The sequence below is a fragment of the Mobula hypostoma genome, chromosome 29 (genome assembly GCF_963921235.1).
Source record: "Mobula hypostoma chromosome 29, sMobHyp1.1, whole genome shotgun sequence".
Taxonomy (NCBI): Eukaryota; Metazoa; Chordata; class Chondrichthyes; order Myliobatiformes; family Myliobatidae; genus Mobula; species Mobula hypostoma.
Window position 1 is genome coordinate 18,573,976 of NC_086125.1, and position 18,122 is coordinate 18,592,097.

The following is an 18,122-nucleotide window of genomic DNA, read 5'->3' on the forward strand; positions in this document are numbered from 1 at the left end:
CCTGTGCAGGTGATGGGCAAAATATCAGACACTTGCTCTGCATAGCAGCAACGTGAACTGGCCAACATATCCAAGTTCTCAATGGATATACAACATATCAAGGGGAAAAGTGATGCCGTGGTTGATTGCCTCTTATGGTCAGCCATTGAGGCCATACACATAGAGGTTGCTTATGTCAGTATGGCTGCCAACCAAGCTACTGATCCAGAGGTCCTGGCTTACCGAACTGCAGGTATGGGCCTGCAGCTGGCTGACATTAAGTTCGAGGAGGCTGGAATTTCTCTCCTGTGTGATGTCTCAGTTGGTCACCCTCGTCCCATCATGCCCGCAAACTGGAGACGGACTGTTTTTGCCTCTCACATCCGGGCTGGAAGACCTCACTGAAGCTGGCTGCACTAACGTTTGTTTGGCACAGCCTCGGAAAGGACGAGCGTGGTTAAACTGCAGCCTGTGTGGAGTACCAGTGGGCAAAAAATTAACCGTCATGTTCAGGCACCTACAGCACCTTTTGAGGTCCCTGGGCGACGGTTTGACCATGTCCATGTGGACATTATTTGTCCTCTCCACCCTCTCCCGCGTGGTTTCACGCACCTTCTTACCACAGTGGACCGTATCATCAGGTGGCCAGAGGTCATCCCTCTAACATCGACGATGGCCGCAGATGAGGCTCGAGCATTCATCAGCACCTGGGTTGCTTGGTTTGGTACCCGATCTGATATTTCCTCAGAGTGTGGTCCCCAAATCACTTTAGATCCCTGGGCTGCGATGGTCCAGAACCTGGGCTTTAGGATACATCACGCCATGGTATTATCACCCGCTGTCCAAAGGCCTTTGCGAGCAGTTTCACCGCTCCTTACAGGCTGCTCTGATGGCTGCCCTGTCTGATGAGTATTGGCGTGATTGGCTGAACTCCTGGGGCACAGGATTGCTCCAAAGGAGGATCTGCAGTCGTCCGCGGCTGAGATGGCATACAGGCAGCCATTATGAGTGCCAAGTGATTTAATTCCCAATGTCATGACTGCCTAGTCAGCTTCTCGACAGCCTTCCACCATCCTCAGTAAATTCAATTCCTTCCATCCATCATGGCATACAGCGTTCTTGGGTACCTGTTGACCTACATTCCACCTCGTTTGCTTTCGTCTGACATGACGCACACCAGCGTCCCCTTAGGCCCCCTTATGATGGCCCGTTCTCTGTTTCATAATGGGGAGAAAAGACTTTTATCAGAGACAAAACCTGAACATATTTCAGTAGATCGCCTTAATCCGGCTCACCGAGATGTGGAGAATTCTGTTTCTGGCACCACAGGATGGCCATGGATATGTCAACGCACCCCTGAACAAGCCAGAGGAACCTGCGTTTTCTCCACCCATGGATTACAGAACCCAGGCTGGCTCACAGTGCTGGTTTTGGTGAATTCTGGGATGGGGGGCCTGTGTAGGATAACGAGATTCACAACCACCAGCGTTGGGTTGGGGTTTTGATTTAAGAGGCTGATTTGATGTGATGACGTCATTACGTAAAAGGCTTTGCTCAAGTCTCGACAGGTGCTACAACGAAAAGAAGGGACTTAAATAAAGAGAAGATGGCGGCGCGACGCAGCCACTCCGGAATGAGTATCTGTTATTTGTTAAGTAGGATGCCGTGCACAATCCTGATTTGATGGAGACGGATGTGAGAAGCAGGAGGAACGTCTGGAGAAACTTCTGAAATGCCTGTTTCGCTGCCGCTGCTACTGTGCGATCCAGAATCTCTGGAGGGGAAGGCCCCGAATCCTCGGCTTTGCCTGTTGCTTGGCGGCCGGGGCCGGGGTTGAAGTACTCGGCAGAGATGGTGCTCGGTGCTCGGTGTTGGAGGCTCGAAGTTTTCAGACGGACTCGAGTTGGCTGTGGTTGGGTGTTTCCAGGGTGCTGCATCGGCAAGTTTGCGGCGCTGGAGGTTCATGGCAGGGAGAGTTTTTCTTCCTCCTACCGTCTGCATGAAATGATGGGGCTATCGGGACTTTGAGACTTTTTTTACTGTGCCCATGGTCTGCTCTTTATCAAATTATGGTGTTGCTTTGCACTGTTGTAACTATGTTATAATTATGCGGTTTTTGTCAGTTTTAGTCTTGGTCTGTCTTGTGTTTCTGTGATATCATACTGGAGGAACATTGTATCATTTCTTAATGCATGCATTACTAAATGACAATAAACGAGGACTGAGTGTCCTCATAATCTAATCTAATCTAAAAAAAATACCGCCATAACAAAGCAGTAGTTAGCTGACATGTGCACATACAGGAGCACAATTGCTGAATTTGGTGCAGAGTCCATCTGCGGACCCTGCAGCAGGGTCTGTGGGTGCGACAGGGCTCCCCTCTCGAAGTGTAGCTCCTGAGGTGCAACGGACCTGTGACCGCTGGAAGTCCTGGATGAGAGCTTTGTCCAAGACATCCTTCGCTGGGATCCAACAACATTCTCAGGACCATACCCTTCCCAATCCACAAGCACTGGACATTACCCTGTGTCCAGCGAGATGCCAGGAGGTGCCACACCGTATAGACCAGGGAACCATCTACCAAGCAGGGAGGAGGAGGAAGGTGGAGTAACTGGGGCCAGGGGAGAGGTTGTAACCGGCTTGAGATGGGAAACATGGAACACTGAGTGGATCTTCATTGATGCCGATAGATGCAATCTATAGGAGGCTTTGTTGACAGCCTTTTCACTATAAATGGTCCCTCTCTGCAATCAGTTTCCCATAATTGTGTTATTCTTGCAGCTTCCTTGTTGTGGGGTTCTTGGACTAATGTTCTCAAGGCATTTTTCAACATCTCATGAACATTTCTCTAGCTCAGAGATGAAGCCCTCCAACTTGTGCTCGAAGGCAACCATAGTGAAGAACTGTCCTTCTATCTGTTTGATTTGCCTGAACTGCCGCTGGTGTTTGGTCTCCCCTGGTTATCTCGACGTAACTCATGGATCGATTGGTCTCTTAAAGCACTCCAAGAGTGGGGACTGGCATGCCTGTCTACTTGTCTGGGTTGGGCTCAAGCTCCATTCCATGAATCTCCTCCTGTGTCAGCTAAAGGTGTGGACCATTCTGGGATTCTGGCTGAACATGTTGATCTCCCTGAGGTTTTCAGTAAAAGGAGGGCCACCACCCTGCCTCTGTATCAGCCATACTGCTGTGCCATCGACCTTCTTCCTGGCACGAGTCCTCTCGAGCTGCCTCTTATTTCCTCGCTCATCCTGAAATGGTGGCCAAGTGGTTAAGGCATTGGACTAGCGATCTGAAGGTCGTGGGTTCGAGCCCCTGCTGAGGCAGCATGTTGTGTCTTTGAGCAAGGCACTTAACCACACACTGCTCCAGTCCACCCAGCTGAAAATGGGTACTGGGCACTGGCAAAATGCTGGGGGTTAACCTTGAGATAGACTGGCGTCCTACCCGGGTGGGGGGGGGGGGTGGGTCTCGTACTTTCAGTCGCTTCACGCCACGGAAACTGGCATAAGCACAGGCCTGATGAGCCTATAAAGCTCGGGACAGACAACTTTAACTTTAACCTGAAACAGTGGCCATGGATGAATACATCGAGGAGGCATTGGCCATGGGGCGTATCTATCCATCAACTTGCCAGCAGGAGTGGGATTCTTTTTCTTGAGCAGGAAAATGGCAAGTTCCATGCCTGCATCGATTATCGGCCCCTGAACAGTATCACTGTGAAGAACCACTACCCTCTTCTCCTGCTTGCGTTTGCATTCGAACATTTCCAGGCAGCAGCCATATTTTCTAAAATTGATCTGTGGAATGCTTACAATCTGGTTCATATGAGAGAAGGGGATGAGTGGAAGACAGCTTTCACACCTCTGTTGGCCTCTGAGTACTTTGGTCTGGCCAATGCCCCCGCTGTTTTCCAGGCCTTAGTTAATGACGTGCTGAGATACATGTTAAACCAGTTTGTTTTTGTGTACTTAGATGACATTCTTATTTATTCCCGCTCTCATCAGAAACATGTCTCGTCTGTCCGCAGGGTTGTCAGATGGCTCCTCGAAAATAACCTGTACAACTAGGCCGAGAAGTGTGAGTTCCATAAAGATGCAGGTGTCATTTTTGGGCTATCTACTTACTCCATCCAGTGTTCAAAAGGACCCAAATAAAGTGCAGGTAGTTACAGAGTGGTACAAACCATCTACAGTCAAACAGGTATGGCGCTTCATGGGGCTTGCAAACTTTTATCACGGCTTCATCCAGAATTTTGGCTCTACCGTGGCTCCCTAAATGCACTGCCCAGGAAGATGTCTGCAGGATTCCTTCGGACAAACAATGGTGGCCTAGCATTTTCGGAGTTAAAGCGATGTTTCACCACTACCCCCAGAGCAGCAACTCCGGACCCATCACGTCTTTCATAGTCGAGGAGGATGCATCTGATGTCAGCATTGGAGCTGCCCTGTCTCAGCACTCTTCTGCGGACAGCCGCCTGCTCCCGTGTACCCCTCTTTCCAGTCGTTTGACTCTAGCCGAGAGTAATTATGATGCTGGGAACCGGGAACCGCTGGCTGTCAAGGAGGCTCCGGAGGAATGGCGACATGGGTTGGAGGAGGCAGAACACCACAAGAACCTCTCCCACATTCACGACGCAAATAGACTCAACTCCTGTCAAGCCCGTTCACAAACAAGAGAAAATCTGCAGATGCTGGAAATCCAAGCAACACACACAAAATGCTGGAAGAACTCAGCAGGCCAGGCAGACAGCATCTATAGAAAAGAGTACAGTGGATGTTTTGGGCCGAGACCCTTCTTCACTGGATTTAATTTCATCCTCACCTATCGTCCCGGCAGCAAGAATACTAAAGCTGACGTTCTCTCCCAACAGTTCGACAGATCTGAGGACAATGCCGACCCAGAGACCATTCTTGCTCACTCGTGTATTGTTGCTCTGGTGATCTGGGGAATCAAGGCATAGATGAGGGCCGCCCAACAATTGTACCAAGGACTAGGTGGGGCATCTCCTAACCGGCTGTTTGTCCCTGCTATGCTGTGCTCCAAAACATTGGAATGGGGCCACTCCTCCCATCTGGCTGGACATTTGGAAATTCAACAGACCCAGGAGTTTATGAAGGGACAATTTTGGTGGCCGTCTATGTTGCAGGATGTCCACAACTCCATAACTGCCTGTCTGTCCCACCTGCGCTCAGAACAAGACGTCACACCAGTGTCCTGCGGGACTGCTAATGTCCGCTGCATGTGGCCCACCACGTCCGTAGAAATCTGCCAAAAGTCTTTGATGACATACCAAATCTACTCAAGATGCTAAAGATTTATTGCTGCTGGTATGCTTTCTTCATGGTTGCATCAAAACTTAGGGCCCAGGACAGATCTTGTCAGATATCTGATACTCAGAAACTTGAAGCTGCTCACCCTTTTCACCACTTACCCCCGAATGAGGACGGCTGATGTTCTGCGCAAGGTTTCCTTGTGACACCAATCAACCAGCTGCTCTATCTTGTTCCTTAAGCCTTCTTGTGCCCAGCAGAGCCCATGGCATTACAGGGAAGGTTCTAGCATGGACAGAAGATTGGCTGATTTGCAGGAGGCACAGAGTGGAAAAGGGGCCTTTTCTGGTTTGCAGCGGATGGGTAGTGGTGCGCCATAGGGGCCAGTGTTGGGACCACTTCTGTTCAGTGATTTGGATGAAGGAATTGATGGTTTCTGGAAAGCTGTCTTCCTTTCCCTTGGGTCTTGATGAGGCCACACCACCAGGTATGAAGCCATTGTGACATTGGTTGGTTTGCCAAGGTATCAATTGTTGCCATTTTGTAGAATCTGTCCTGTTGTTACCTTTTCTACCAGACAGACTCTTTACCTTGTTGCTCCATTACTCTTTATTGGGAGACCAGACAGCACATCTGTGTGGGCATCTTGTTTACCCCTCAATCTGCCTGGAATCTGTCCCCTTGCCCTTTTATTATCAAGATGAATGTAATTGTGTCATTTATATATGTATGGCAGAGTGAAAACTTTAATGGATCAATATGTTATACTCCACTTAAATTGACAGATTACAATCTACAAAAGCCCAGATCTCTTGAGGGTGAGATCCATGAAAGTCAGGACCAGCACAAGATTCAGGCAGAGGCTGAGCCTTCCAGCGATGTGGTGCTCGGAGTCAGGAAGATGGACCAGCAGCCAGATGTAAAGTAACGCCTTGTTGCTTGCACCGCAGTTGGTGGACAACAAAGAGGATGGCAGCCCACTGTTAAGGCGTATTCTGGAGTTAGGGTATATGACAAGTATTAATTTTAGCTACAAACAGTCTTCAGAGCAGAGTATGGATTGCAGATTGAATTTAAAAAGCAGCTCTGAACAATGGACTGGGGTTGATCACCTGAGATGTCTGCATATGCATGAATGCAACTAGAGAGACAATGGGGATTAGCATTCACTTTGGGTGTCTGGAATGTTGGAGATGTTTGAAATTTATATGGCATTTAAAGAAAGCATTATGGATACATTGTAGCTACAGAATTGTCTTGAAGTTACCTTTGATCTTTAGCATATAATAATGTCAGAAAATATTGGGTCAGGCAGGCCTCTTCATCCAAGAGTGTCTTGAGTGTGATGTCTGCTGCTTGTTTCATTGAATAAAGACTTCTATATCCACCAGCTCTGTGTCTCTCCAGTGACTTCATTCACAATCACAACACCTGTCATTGGCTAAGACAAGGGCTCTTCTACTGAGTGCTGTGTGATCTAATGAAGATACAGAGCCAATCCCGGAAGGGCAGTGGTTTGACATAAATTTCAAGTCCCCCTCAGATGTAGAAGGTGCAGACGTTTCTGCCACTGCGCGTTCCCCTGACGCAATCTGGGATCAGTAATCGAGCTTTCCCATCAAACAAGGAAGGGGGCAGCGTTCAAAACAAATCCTCCAGCCATTGCGGTTTTTTTTCAATGCACTTTAGTGCATTTTAAAACCTAGAAGTTAGGCATCTGAAATCCACTGCATTGACAGCTAACCAAGGACCTAAAGCTATCTAGCTCTTCAAGCTTAGCAGTGATGCCTTACTGTGAATTATTTTACTGTAAACAATTTGTTGTTAAATGCATACTTATGTATCACTATACTAACTAATGTCAGTATAAACTTAGATAAAGCAACTGCCCTTTTGGAGAAGAGATGAACTGTTTGTTAGTGTTGTTTTGCCATTGTCAGGTTCACTGAGATACAATAAAAATCTATCGGTTGGTTTTCCACCAAGACAGGTCATTCCATGAGTAAGTATATCGAGACAGTAAAAAGAAAACAAACTGCAGAGAAAATGCACTGTACTGCAGGGCGATAAACAAAATGTAAGGGCCATGACAAGGTAGAAAGGGAGATTAAAATTCATCTTTTAGCGTGTGAGAGGAGTACTCAATAGTCTTATAACAATGAATAAGAAGCTGTTCTTCTGTCTGGTGATATATGGTCTTAAGCTATTATAAACGTCTGCTGAATGGGAGCCGGGAGAGGAGAGAATGATTGCACTGTGAGCAGCCCTTGATTATGCTGGCTGTTTTCCTGAGGCACTGTGAAGTGTTGGCAGAGGACTGTGCTGGGTTCATAACTCCTCCATTCCTCAGTCGGGTACAGAGAAATTGCCATATAAAGCTATGATACCTCCGTATAGGATGCTTTCTATGGTGCATTGGTGAAAATTGGTGTGAGTCATCGGCATTACACCAAATTTCTTTAGCTTCTGGAGAAAGTAGAGGCACTAACGTTCTTTTGTGGGGCAGCATCAAAGTGGCTGGACCAGCAGAAAGCGCTGGTCAACTTTACATCTAGGAACTTGAAGCTCTCAATTAGCTCTATCATCTTTGCAAAATTATGAGGGGCATTGATAGTAGAAAACAATATTCCCTATCAGAATCAGGTTCATTATCACCGGCATGTGACATGAAATTTGTTAACTTAGCAGCAGCAGTTTAATGCAATACATAACCTAGCAGAGAGAGAGAGAGAAAAATAAAACATAATAATAAATAAACAAGTATATCAATTATGTATATTGAATAGATTTAAAAGAATGTGCAAAAACTGAAATACTGTATATTTAAAAAAAGTGAGGCGGTGCCCAAAGATTCAATGTTCATTTAGGAATCGGATGGCAGAGGGGAAGAAGCTGTTCCTGAATCGCTGAGTGTGTGCCTTCAGGCTTCTGTACCTCCTACCTGATGGTAACAGTGAGAAAAGGGCATGTCCTGGGTGCTGGAGGTCCTTAATAGTGGACGCTGCCTTTCTGAGACACTGCTCCCTAAAGATGTCCTGGGTACTCCGTAGGCTAGTGCCCAAGATGGAGCTGACCAGATTTACAACCTTCTGTAGCTTTGTTCAGTCAAGTGCAGTAGCCCCTCCATACCAGACAGTGATGCAGCCTGTCTAGAACCAATGGGCAGTTGTTTAAGAGTCAGAGGAAAGCTGTGGAAAATGGTTTTCACCAGAGGGTGGTTGCGGTCAATGATTGGTTGCCGGAGTAGTTGGTGGGGGATGAGTACTGTTGCGTTTATACAGCACCTAAAGGAGCTCTTGAATGGCCAGGTCATGGAAAGTTACAGACCAAGTGCTGGTAAGTGGGATTCATGCTGTGGGCTTCTCGATATGTCACAATGACAAAACTTGTAAAGTGTCTGCTTCTGTGCTGTTTGAGTCTGATATATGGCAAACAAAATCCTTTTAGGACGGTTTGTCATTCTCCCATGTTCGAAGTTTACAATGGGCTTTGTTCCATAAAGCAGCAAATGCAGAACAAAAGGATAAAATGCTGAAAATACATTGTGTGATGTACTGGTTGCTCCTTTATAGGAAGGCTGTAGAGGCTTCGGAAAGGGTACTGAAGTAATTCACCAGGATGCTGCCTGGATTAAAGCGTATTGAATATAATGAGAGGTGGGACAGTTTTAGATTGAATTATCTGAACTGTCAAAGCCTGAGGGGAGTCCTGATAGAGGTTTATAAAATCATATGCTGTGTAGGTAAGGTAGCTAGTCTCTTTCATTAGGATAGAAACGTGAAATAGCAGAGGGCTGCCCACAGTCCTGCGTCAGTCATCAAAATAATCCAAATGCATCGCTCTCTTCTTACGTTCCTGGTTCAGTGGTTCAGTCCCCAAACACTTCCCATTCCCATTGTGGGTGTACTTTGGGGACTGAGCCAGGGCTATTAGGAGAATGCAGGTGTTGAATTTATTTGGGGACTATCTCAATGCTGTGGGCTCAGAGTAGGACACTGAAAGCAGTTGGATGGATTTGTAAATAATGTAGAGCACTGGGTTGCTTCTTAGGGGCCAGGACTGGACTGTGTCAATGGAGCCGGGCAGTGGGATTAGTTTGGTAATGGACACAGGACTCTTGGGAGAGTGAGGCGCAATCTGATATGTTTGGGGACAGACAGGGCTATAGGGAGAAGGTGGGACATGTGGATTAGTTTTGCTCCAGCACAGGGTTGTGGAGAGGGAAGGGGAGTAGTATTAGTCTGAATACAATCACAGAGATGTGGGAAGAGAGTGCGGGGTAGTGGGATTAGTTTGGAGACTGACATAGTGTTTTGGAAACAGAGTGGGTCACTGTCATTATTTAGACAGCAACACAGTGCTGTGGGGAGGGAGCTGAGCAGTTCATGTTTGGGCTCTGAATCAGCGCTGCCTGGAGAGGGAAATTCTGTGGTATTAATTCGGGAACTGACACAAGACAGTAGATAGATGGTGAGGCAGCGGAATTAGTCTGGGGACAGATGTGGGGCTGTAGGAAGTGAGCTTGTAATGGGCTTAGTCTGCCATTGACAAATGGTGGTGGGAATTACGTGGGCCTTTGTGATTAGTTTGTGAACTGGCACGGTTGTTGGGACAGAGTGGGGCAATGTTATTAGTTTAGGGCAGATGCAGGGCTGTGGGTTTGGCAGAGGTCAGTGGGATTAGTCTAACATAGGGAGAGCGTGTAGCAGTGGGATTAGTCTGGGGTCTGACATAGGGAGAGCGAGTAGCAGTGGGATTAGTCTAGGGTCTGATATAGGGAGAGTGTGTATTAGTGGGATTAGTCTGGGGATTGACGCAGGGCTGTGGACAGAGAACAGGGCAGTAAGGCTGGTTTGGGTACTGACACAGGGCTTTGTGGAGGCGGTGCAATTTTAGGACTGTTTTCAGGAATGACACCAGGTTTCAGGGATAGTGAGGGACTCTGGGATTACCACTGAACTCCCTCCCACCACCCAGGACACACCAGGTATGAAGTGCCAGTAGCATTATGTTTTATTTATGATCTTGTATCATCTTTTATTTGTCAATTTATTTGTGGTAATATTACTTTATGTGCTATGTCTGGGAGTTGTGCGGTATGTACCGTATAGTAGTGCACCTTGATCCAGAGGAACTGCTGAAGAAGTATAGCTGCTGGCGCGCAGTCTTCATGATTGCATCAGTGTTTTGGGCTCAAGACAAATTCTCTTAAACGTTGACACCCAGGAACTTGAAGTTTCTCACACTTTCCACTACTGACCCTTAATGAACACTGCAAATGTTCAGTGCAAGGTTTTGTTGTGACACCACTCAACCAGCAAATTTATCTCACTCCTTATGCCTCCTTGTCCCCAGCAGAGATTTTGCCAATGACAGTGGTGTCATCAGCAAATTTAAAGAGATGTCATGGAAGTAGACAGCACAGAGCAGTAGGTGAAGCACATTATATGAGATCTCCATAGTGGTGATCAAAGAACACACAACTGCATCACCTCATCCCTGTGCTTGAGAAGAACTGGGAGAGGAAGGACATGCTCTCTCTCAGACCACTCCACTTTATCTGAGACCTCAGCATTGGTGAGAGAAGGACTCATCAGCTCATCAGTGAAATTCTGTGTGAGGCAGAGCCCGACTCTCTTCTTCCTATGGTTACCAATCGCTTCCCAAGATTGGGGTTCAAGTTTGTTCTTTGGGTTGTATGTGAGTAGCAGCATGGTGACTGAAGATGAGGCAAGACCAAGCCCATAAGACATAGGAGGAGAATTTGGCCATTTAGCCCATTGCATCTGCTCCAGGATTTGATTAAGGCTGATTATTATCCACCTCAACCCCTTTCTCCGGCCTTCCCTCAGTAAACTTTGACCCCTTAGTAATCGAGAACCTATCAAACTCAACTTTAAATATACCCAATGACTTGGCCTCCACGAGTATCCCTGGCAATGAATTCCACAGATTCACCAGCCTCAGGCTAAAGGAATTCCTCCTCATCTCTCATCTAAAAGGACGCACTTCTATTCTGAGGCTGTGCCCTCTGGACTTGGGCTCCACCACAAGCGGACGTACCCTCTCCTCGTCTACTCTATCGAGGCCTTTTAATAAAAGAGGGGGAGGAGAATTAATGAAATAAACAGCTGCACGGAGGCTGAAACACCGCCATGATAAAACAATGCCATCAACAAAGACTAGAGTTGTACTGAGACATGTTACTGCAGTATTGAAGGAAAGAGTACACGATCCATTTTGCAGAAGATGTAGACAGAGATATGATGTGAGGTGCTCACCGCAAATTCACAACCAGATGTAAACTGCGTGTTTTCGGGCCAAGTTTCGACACCCATTAAGAACTCCAAATATAGAACGCGTCATTAGCCATTACATTCATGCGGGTTGTCGAATCTACTGCTCTCATTACAAGTGTGAACTTTGGGACTAGTTGGAAAGGGGGAGAACTCTGCAGATATTCAAGTCCCGCATCGCTATTATTCGGGTCGGCGGAAGATGTCAGAGTACCTTAAAGTTCCCAACACAGATTGTTTCTCAATCTGACCCCGACGGAGCGAAATAGCTTTGGCTCAAACAACGGTGAGGTTAAACGGATGAGTATCAGAGATGTACGCATTATCAATATGAAGAGGCAAATGAAAGTTGTAAATGGAACAAAATGTAGATATATATTTATCTTTTTATCCTCAGCGCAAACCGGGTTGACTTTATCTCAACCAATTTACAGTATTTCACTGCCTGGGAGAGCATTATTAACACTGATCTTTACCAATCGACGCCAGGGAAACGGAGCGTCATTCCTATTGGTGCACTTTAACACAGGTTTCTTTACAATCAACGCGTAGCTCTCTCATTGGGCGCAATCCACGTAGAGATTCGGATTGTTTAATTGACCCAATGGGTAACTGAAGACCGTGTATAAAAGGTGGTGACTGGCGAGTGAAGTTATCTTGGCAATATGCGTATTAGTTGGGGTAAGCGGGTTGGTTTATTGCTGTTGCTCCTCGTTGGGGTAGTTTATGGCTCCGATATTTGGCAAGACTTTGCAGACAGGCCGTTTCCATGGAGAAAAGTGAAAACGGGCATTGAATCGAACTTGAGTTCGAATTTCCAAGCGGTTGAGGTGCAAAGTGAATCTCCATTAAATACTGTAACAGTACAATGTGGGGAGCGCAACATATTGGTTAGAGTGGACATGGATTTATTTGGAACGAAACATCTGGTTAAAGCTGCTGACCTGACTCTGGGGGCGGTAGGTTGCCGCCCAACAGCCATCTTCTCTCAAAATCACACGGTTTTCTTTCATTATGGACTGCATGAGTGTGGTAGTGAACTCCAGGTAATACGGTTTTTCAAAGCTAATATTTCTCGCTGCGGTTAGCTGTGCTGCTAATGTTAGAATGTCTCGGAGTTCTGTTTTATCGTGTTCTCTACATGGTATTGTGTCTACTCTACAGACGCTTTGCCGTTCCGCCTGGTATTAAAATTTGTCCTGATAATGCTAAGATGTTACATTTTTGTTATGTGAGACTGCAAATGTGTGTATTTAACTGTCGACGAATAGTTTGGCGACTTCAATTTAAACTGAGTTGGTTGAAGATAAAAATCTGGCAACATCAATCAGGACAGATTGTTTGATCCCGTGAACTTCGTTAAAATGCAAACCACGTGCAATGGCTTTGGCTCCTGCGCCGTACTTGCACGAAACTAGTCAATGCATTCCTACAGCACCCTCGTCCGACAATGCAATTGGAAAGCTTCCTCTTGAAAGGATAAGATCGCTGAGATAATTGTTTACTATTGAACCTGGTATTTTTCAGATGTCTGAAGATTTCCTCGTCTACACCACCCACCTGAACCACAGACCCCAGGCTCGTGGAGCGATTATTCTGCGAACTAATGGGGCAATCGTTCCTGTTCAGTGTCGTTATTTCAGGTAACGTACTGTGAATGTATTGCGGAATTCGCGCTCAAACGTGTATTCTGATCTCGCCAATGCCCCCTTTGCCCTTCCAGGAAAGCTAACGTGAGCAGTAACCCAATCCACCCCACGTGGATCCCGTTCAGCTCCACCAGGTCTGGGGAAGGACAACTATCGTTCTCCCTGCGGCTAATGAATGGTATGTGTATGTAGGGCGCAGTTTCTTGGGTTGGACTACTGGAGTGTTGGTACAAGATCTCTAATTCTGTCTTGTCTCTTAGATGACTGGCTTACAGAGCGCGCCTCCTCCACCTACTACCTGGGCGAGCTCATTCACATCGAAGCCTCTGTTTCCGTGATTAACCACGTGCCCCTGAAGCTCTACATTGACCGTTGTGTAGCCACACCGAGCCGGGACAGGGACTCCACCCCGAGATACAACATCATTGATCACCACGGGCAAGTGCTGTTTTTGGTTTTGCTCTCTAATAACATCTCAGTGTGTTAAATGTTCCTCGTGTCCCTTTTTGTTCAGATGCCTCCTGGACAGCGCGGCTGAGGACTCCTTTTCCACCTTCGTGTTGGTCGGGGCTGACCGTGAGGTGGACAAACTCCGCTTTGATTTGGATGCCTTCCGCTTCTCTGGAGACAAGCATTCCCTGGTAAGGAGTTGAACAGTGGGTTTTAAGTGTTTAGGGACGATTCATGGAATAACTTTATTCAATGTGTCCCTCAGATCTTCATCAGTTGTCGCTTGAAAGTTGCTGCAGTTGATCGGAGCGATTCCGTGAACAAAGCATGCACTTTCCAGAGGAAGCAGAATATGTAAGTTTTTTTTATCTCGGATCTTGTGATGCTCGTGAATAGGTTAGTTGCTAAATGTAGTTTTCTTGGTCAGGTGGGCTCCACTGGAAGAAACGAGCTTCGATGTCTGTGCCTGTTGTCGCCTGGGTGACTGTGCAGCCATAGGGGAGGCTGCAGCTTCAAGAGGCCGGAGGGCGACTCAGTCTGAGATTGGTAAGTCGTTCGTTCCTCTTGGATGTGTGAGGTCGCTCTGTCTGTCTCTTGACCAATAGTTTGGCTTTGCAGAGAAAGTTGATCCAGAGAAGTGGGAGGGAGAGGCCTCGCTTGGACCACTGCTCGTTCTGGAGAACGGAGTGCCCGACCTGGCATTCCAACGGTTCAATGAGATCCAACGACCTGGACGGCAAACTTCAGGAAGGGGTGAGTTCAAGGTCCCCACCGCTGCGGCTTGCAATGGTTTCTGTGACTAACTTTTGCTTCCTTTTTAAAGGTGTGATATCTGAAATGGTATTGATCATCACCTTGGCTGTGACGGCTACCTTTCTCGCCGCTGCTACTTCGATCATCTTTTTCTTGTACAGAAGCCGCAAGCAAATTCTGTTCAACTAGTTTTCAAGTGTAGAATAAAGTGTAAATTGCTTGTTCTCGATTGTTTTGTTTTTTTTTTCTGACTGATGCCTACGTGGGACTCTTGCTCAATCAGTCCAGTTAGCCTCCAGATAGTGCTTTATTTCTAAAAGACTAGAAATACTACACTTAACTGTCACTTGCATCCCTTTTGACAAGTTGTGCTGCTTGTCACTTTTACCGAGCAGGACTTAATGGCTTCACTTTACAAGAATTGGGTGCCTGTTTTGTTTTCAATCTGTTTAACTACCTTCATTCCACTGTCCTTTGAAGATTAATACTTGAGTATTAGCATTGGCTGCTTTGTAGGAGGCAGCGAGTGGGAATAAAAGGATCCTTTGCTGGTTGGCTGCCATTGACTAGTGTTCTGCAGGGGTCAATGTTGGCACCACTTATGTTATATAAATGATTTGAGGTGATGGAATAGATGGCTTTGTTACCAAGCTTGCAGATATGAAGATTGGAGGGGCAGAAAGTGAGGACGGGTAGGATGCAGAAGGATTTGGACTATGGGCAAGGAAGTGGCAAATGAAATGCCAGAAAATGCATGATCATGCACTTTGGTAGTAGAAATAAATGTGTAGACTATTTTTTTAAAGGGGGAGAAAATCCAGGAATCTGAGATGCAGAGGGACTGGGAGTCCTTGTGCAGAACACCCTGAAGGTTAACTTGCAGGTTGAGTTGGTGGTGAGGAAGGCAAATGCAATGTTAGCATTCATTTCAAGAAGGCTAGAATACAAGAGCAAGGATGTGATGCTGAAGCTATAAGGCACTGGTGAGGCCTCACCTTGAGTATTGTGAACAGTTTTGGGGCCCTGCATCTTAGAAAAATGTGCTGACATTGGAGAGGGTCCAGAGGAGGCTCAAGGATGATTCCAGGAATGAAAGGGTTATTGTACAAGGAATGGTTGATAGCTCTGCATCTGTACTTGATGGAATTCAGAAGGATTGGGGGGGGGGGGTAATCTCATTGAAACATCTTGAATGTTGATAGAAGATGTGGAAAGGATGTTTTCCATGAGTCTAGGACAAAAGGACACAGCCTCAGGATAGAGGGGTGACATTCCAAAACAGATGTGGTGGAATTTCTTTAGCTGAAGGGTGGTGAATTTGTTGCCAAATGCAGCTGTGGAGGCTAGGTCATTGGATGTATTTAAGGCAGATTAAAGGCTTGATTGTACATGGCATTAAGGGTTACAGGGAGAAGGCTAGGAACTGGAGTTGGGGGGGGGGGGAGTGAAGAAGGATCAGCCATCATTGAATGGAGCAGACTTGATGGGCTAGATGGCCTAATTCTGCTCCTGTCTCATGGCAGTAGAGACTGTTGACTAGAGGCAGTAGAGCCCAAACATTGGATAACAACTCTTATTACCTGAAATGGTACAAAGTATTTTGTATGATACTCAAAGGAAAACTAAACCAAATTCATTGATTTTTCTGCATCTCAGTTTCAATATTGAGCTGCAATCTGCCCAAGCAATTAAATGTCAGTCCACCGAGTGCAGGATGTCACATAGTTGGTGGAAGTTCAGGCTTCAGAAAGCCCTCCCCACTTGTTCATTTCAACCAATTGTCCAACATGTCTTTGAGCAAAGATGAACAGTGTAGAAGACAAATGTAAGTTTAGAAACACCAAACCTGTAAGTCAGAATTGGCTAATTTTAATTGGTCATCCAACAGGGGCATTGATTTACTTTCCCTCTACGGGTGTAATCTAACCAGTCTGCATTTCCAGCAACTGTTCCACATCTTAACTGGGTAATCTGTTTTTGTTTTCTATCAGTTCCAGCAGAGTGGTGATCTGAAACTTGATCCTGCATACATTTATTCTAATTTTGCTTTCTGGTTGCAAAAGTGCAGTTAGTGAAATGGAGTGCCAGGATTTACTTTGTCCTGTTGTCCAATGTATTTGCAGGCTGGCAGGGAGAGAACTGTAAATGTTAATGCTTCCATGCATCAAAGTCCCTGGGTGACTAGAGGATATACTATGCAAATCTTTGACAAAACTCTTATGACTGTAGGGGACCTATATTTCTCTTAACCAATCTTTTTCTTTTCACATATCTATAAAAGTTTTTACAGTCAGTTTTTATGCTCCCTGCCAGCTTTCACTCATAATCTTTTTTTTCCCTTTCCTAATTAAGCCCTTTGTCATCCTCTGCTGGACTCTGAATTTCTCCCAGTCCTCAGGTGTGCCACTTTTTCTGGCTAATTTGTATATTTCTTCTTTGGAATTGATACTCTCCCTAATTTCCCTTGTCAGCCACGGGTCCACTACCTTCCCTGGTTGATTCTTTTGCCAAACTGGGATGAACAATTGTTGTAGTTCATCCATGTGATCTTTAAATGCTTGGCATTGCATATCCACCGTCAACCCTTTTAAGTATCATTTGCCAGTCTGTCTTAGCTAATTCATGTCTCATACCTTCAAAGTTACCCTTTAAGTTCAGAACCTTTGTTTCTGAATTAACTATGTCACTCTCCATCTTAATGAAGAATTCCACCATATTATGGTCACTCTTACCCAAGGGGCCTCACATGACAAGATTGCTAACTAACCCTTCCTCATTGCTCAATACCCAGTCTAGAATTGCCTGCTTTCTAGTTAGTTCCTCGACATGTTGGTTCAGGAAGCCATCCCGCATACATTCCAAGAAATCCTCTTCCTCAGCACCCTTACCAATTTGGTTCACCCAATCTATATGTAGATTGAAGTCACCCATTATAACTGCTGTTCCTTTATTGCACTCATTTCTAATTTCCTGTTTAATGCCATCCCCAACCTCACTACTACTGTTAGGTGGCCTGTACACAACTCCCACCAGTGTTTTCTGTCCCTTAGTGTCATGCAGCTCTACCCATATCGATTCCACATCCTCCAGGCTAATGTCCTTCCTTTCTATTGCATTAATCTCCTCTCTAACCAGCAACGCTACCCCACCTTTTCTTTCGTGTCTATCCCTCCTGAATATTGAATATCCCTGAATGTTGAGCTCCCATCCTTGGTCACCCTGGAGCCATGTCTCTCTGATCCCAACTATTTAATGTCCTCTCTTCTCTCTCTTACCCCCCGCCCCCAAACATATAGCAGCAAAGCATCAGCCTCACCCACCCCAAGATGTCATTAAGCTGGAAAGAATGCAAAGGAGATTACTGGAATGCTACCTGGACTTGAAAGCCTGAGTTGTGGGAAGACTAGGTTATTGCTCCTTGGAATAGGGGTTGGTGTAGAAAACCATGATGGGCATTGGGTAAATCCAAGGAGTTCCCCCCCCCCCCGCCATGAAGGGGAATCAAAAACTAGAGAGCACAGAATCAAAATGACAGAAGTTTTAAAAGATCTTGAGGGGCAACCTCTTCCCAAAGTATGTTGTACATGTATGGAATGTGCAGAGAAGGTTATTGGGGTACACACAATTGAAATATATTTGGGCACAGATACAAAATGTTTAGGGGGATAATGGTCAAAGATGGACAAATGAAATTGGCTTAGGCTGCTATCTTTGCATAAGAG

General features: G+C 46.0%; 2 protein-coding genes across 2 annotated transcripts in view; both read left to right on the forward strand.

Annotated features, from left to right (window-relative positions):
- LOC134339288 (zona pellucida sperm-binding protein 3-like) overlaps positions 1-6,180 on the forward strand; it is a 57,919-nt gene extending 51,739 nt beyond the window's left edge. Inside the window, exon 7 of the mRNA XM_063035665.1 lies at positions 6,038-6,180. Within this exon, the coding sequence (XP_062891735.1) occupies positions 6,038-6,180 (143 nt within the window). The remainder of the gene's footprint in view (positions 1-6,037) is intronic.
- Positions 6,181-12,170: 5,990 nt separating this feature from the next.
- On the forward strand, positions 12,171-14,618 carry LOC134339251 (zona pellucida sperm-binding protein 3-like). Its single transcript, XM_063035602.1, has 9 exons — positions 12,171-12,594; positions 13,076-13,191; positions 13,272-13,375; positions 13,458-13,635; positions 13,712-13,838; positions 13,913-14,001; positions 14,075-14,193; positions 14,266-14,400; positions 14,471-14,618. Exons 1-9 carry the CDS (start codon positions 12,214-12,216, stop codon positions 14,587-14,589), a joined length of 1,368 nt encoding a protein of 455 aa, XP_062891672.1. The 5' UTR covers positions 12,171-12,213; the 3' UTR covers positions 14,590-14,618.
- Positions 14,619-18,122: the final 3,504 nt, after the last annotated feature.

Bases quoted from the DNA above. Each gene is read 5' to 3' on its own strand.
- LOC134339251 (XM_063035602.1), top strand. From the start codon at position 12,214: ATGCGTATTAGTTGGGGTAAGCGGGTTGGTTTATTGCTGTTGCTCCTC. The intron at 13,839-13,912 runs GTAAGGAGTTGA...TGTGTCCCTCAG, and splicing joins CTGGAGACAAGCATTCCCTG to ATCTTCATCAGTTGTCGCTT. The intron at 14,401-14,470 runs GTGAGTTCAAGG...TCCTTTTTAAAG, and splicing joins ACGGCAAACTTCAGGAAGGG to GTGTGATATCTGAAATGGTA.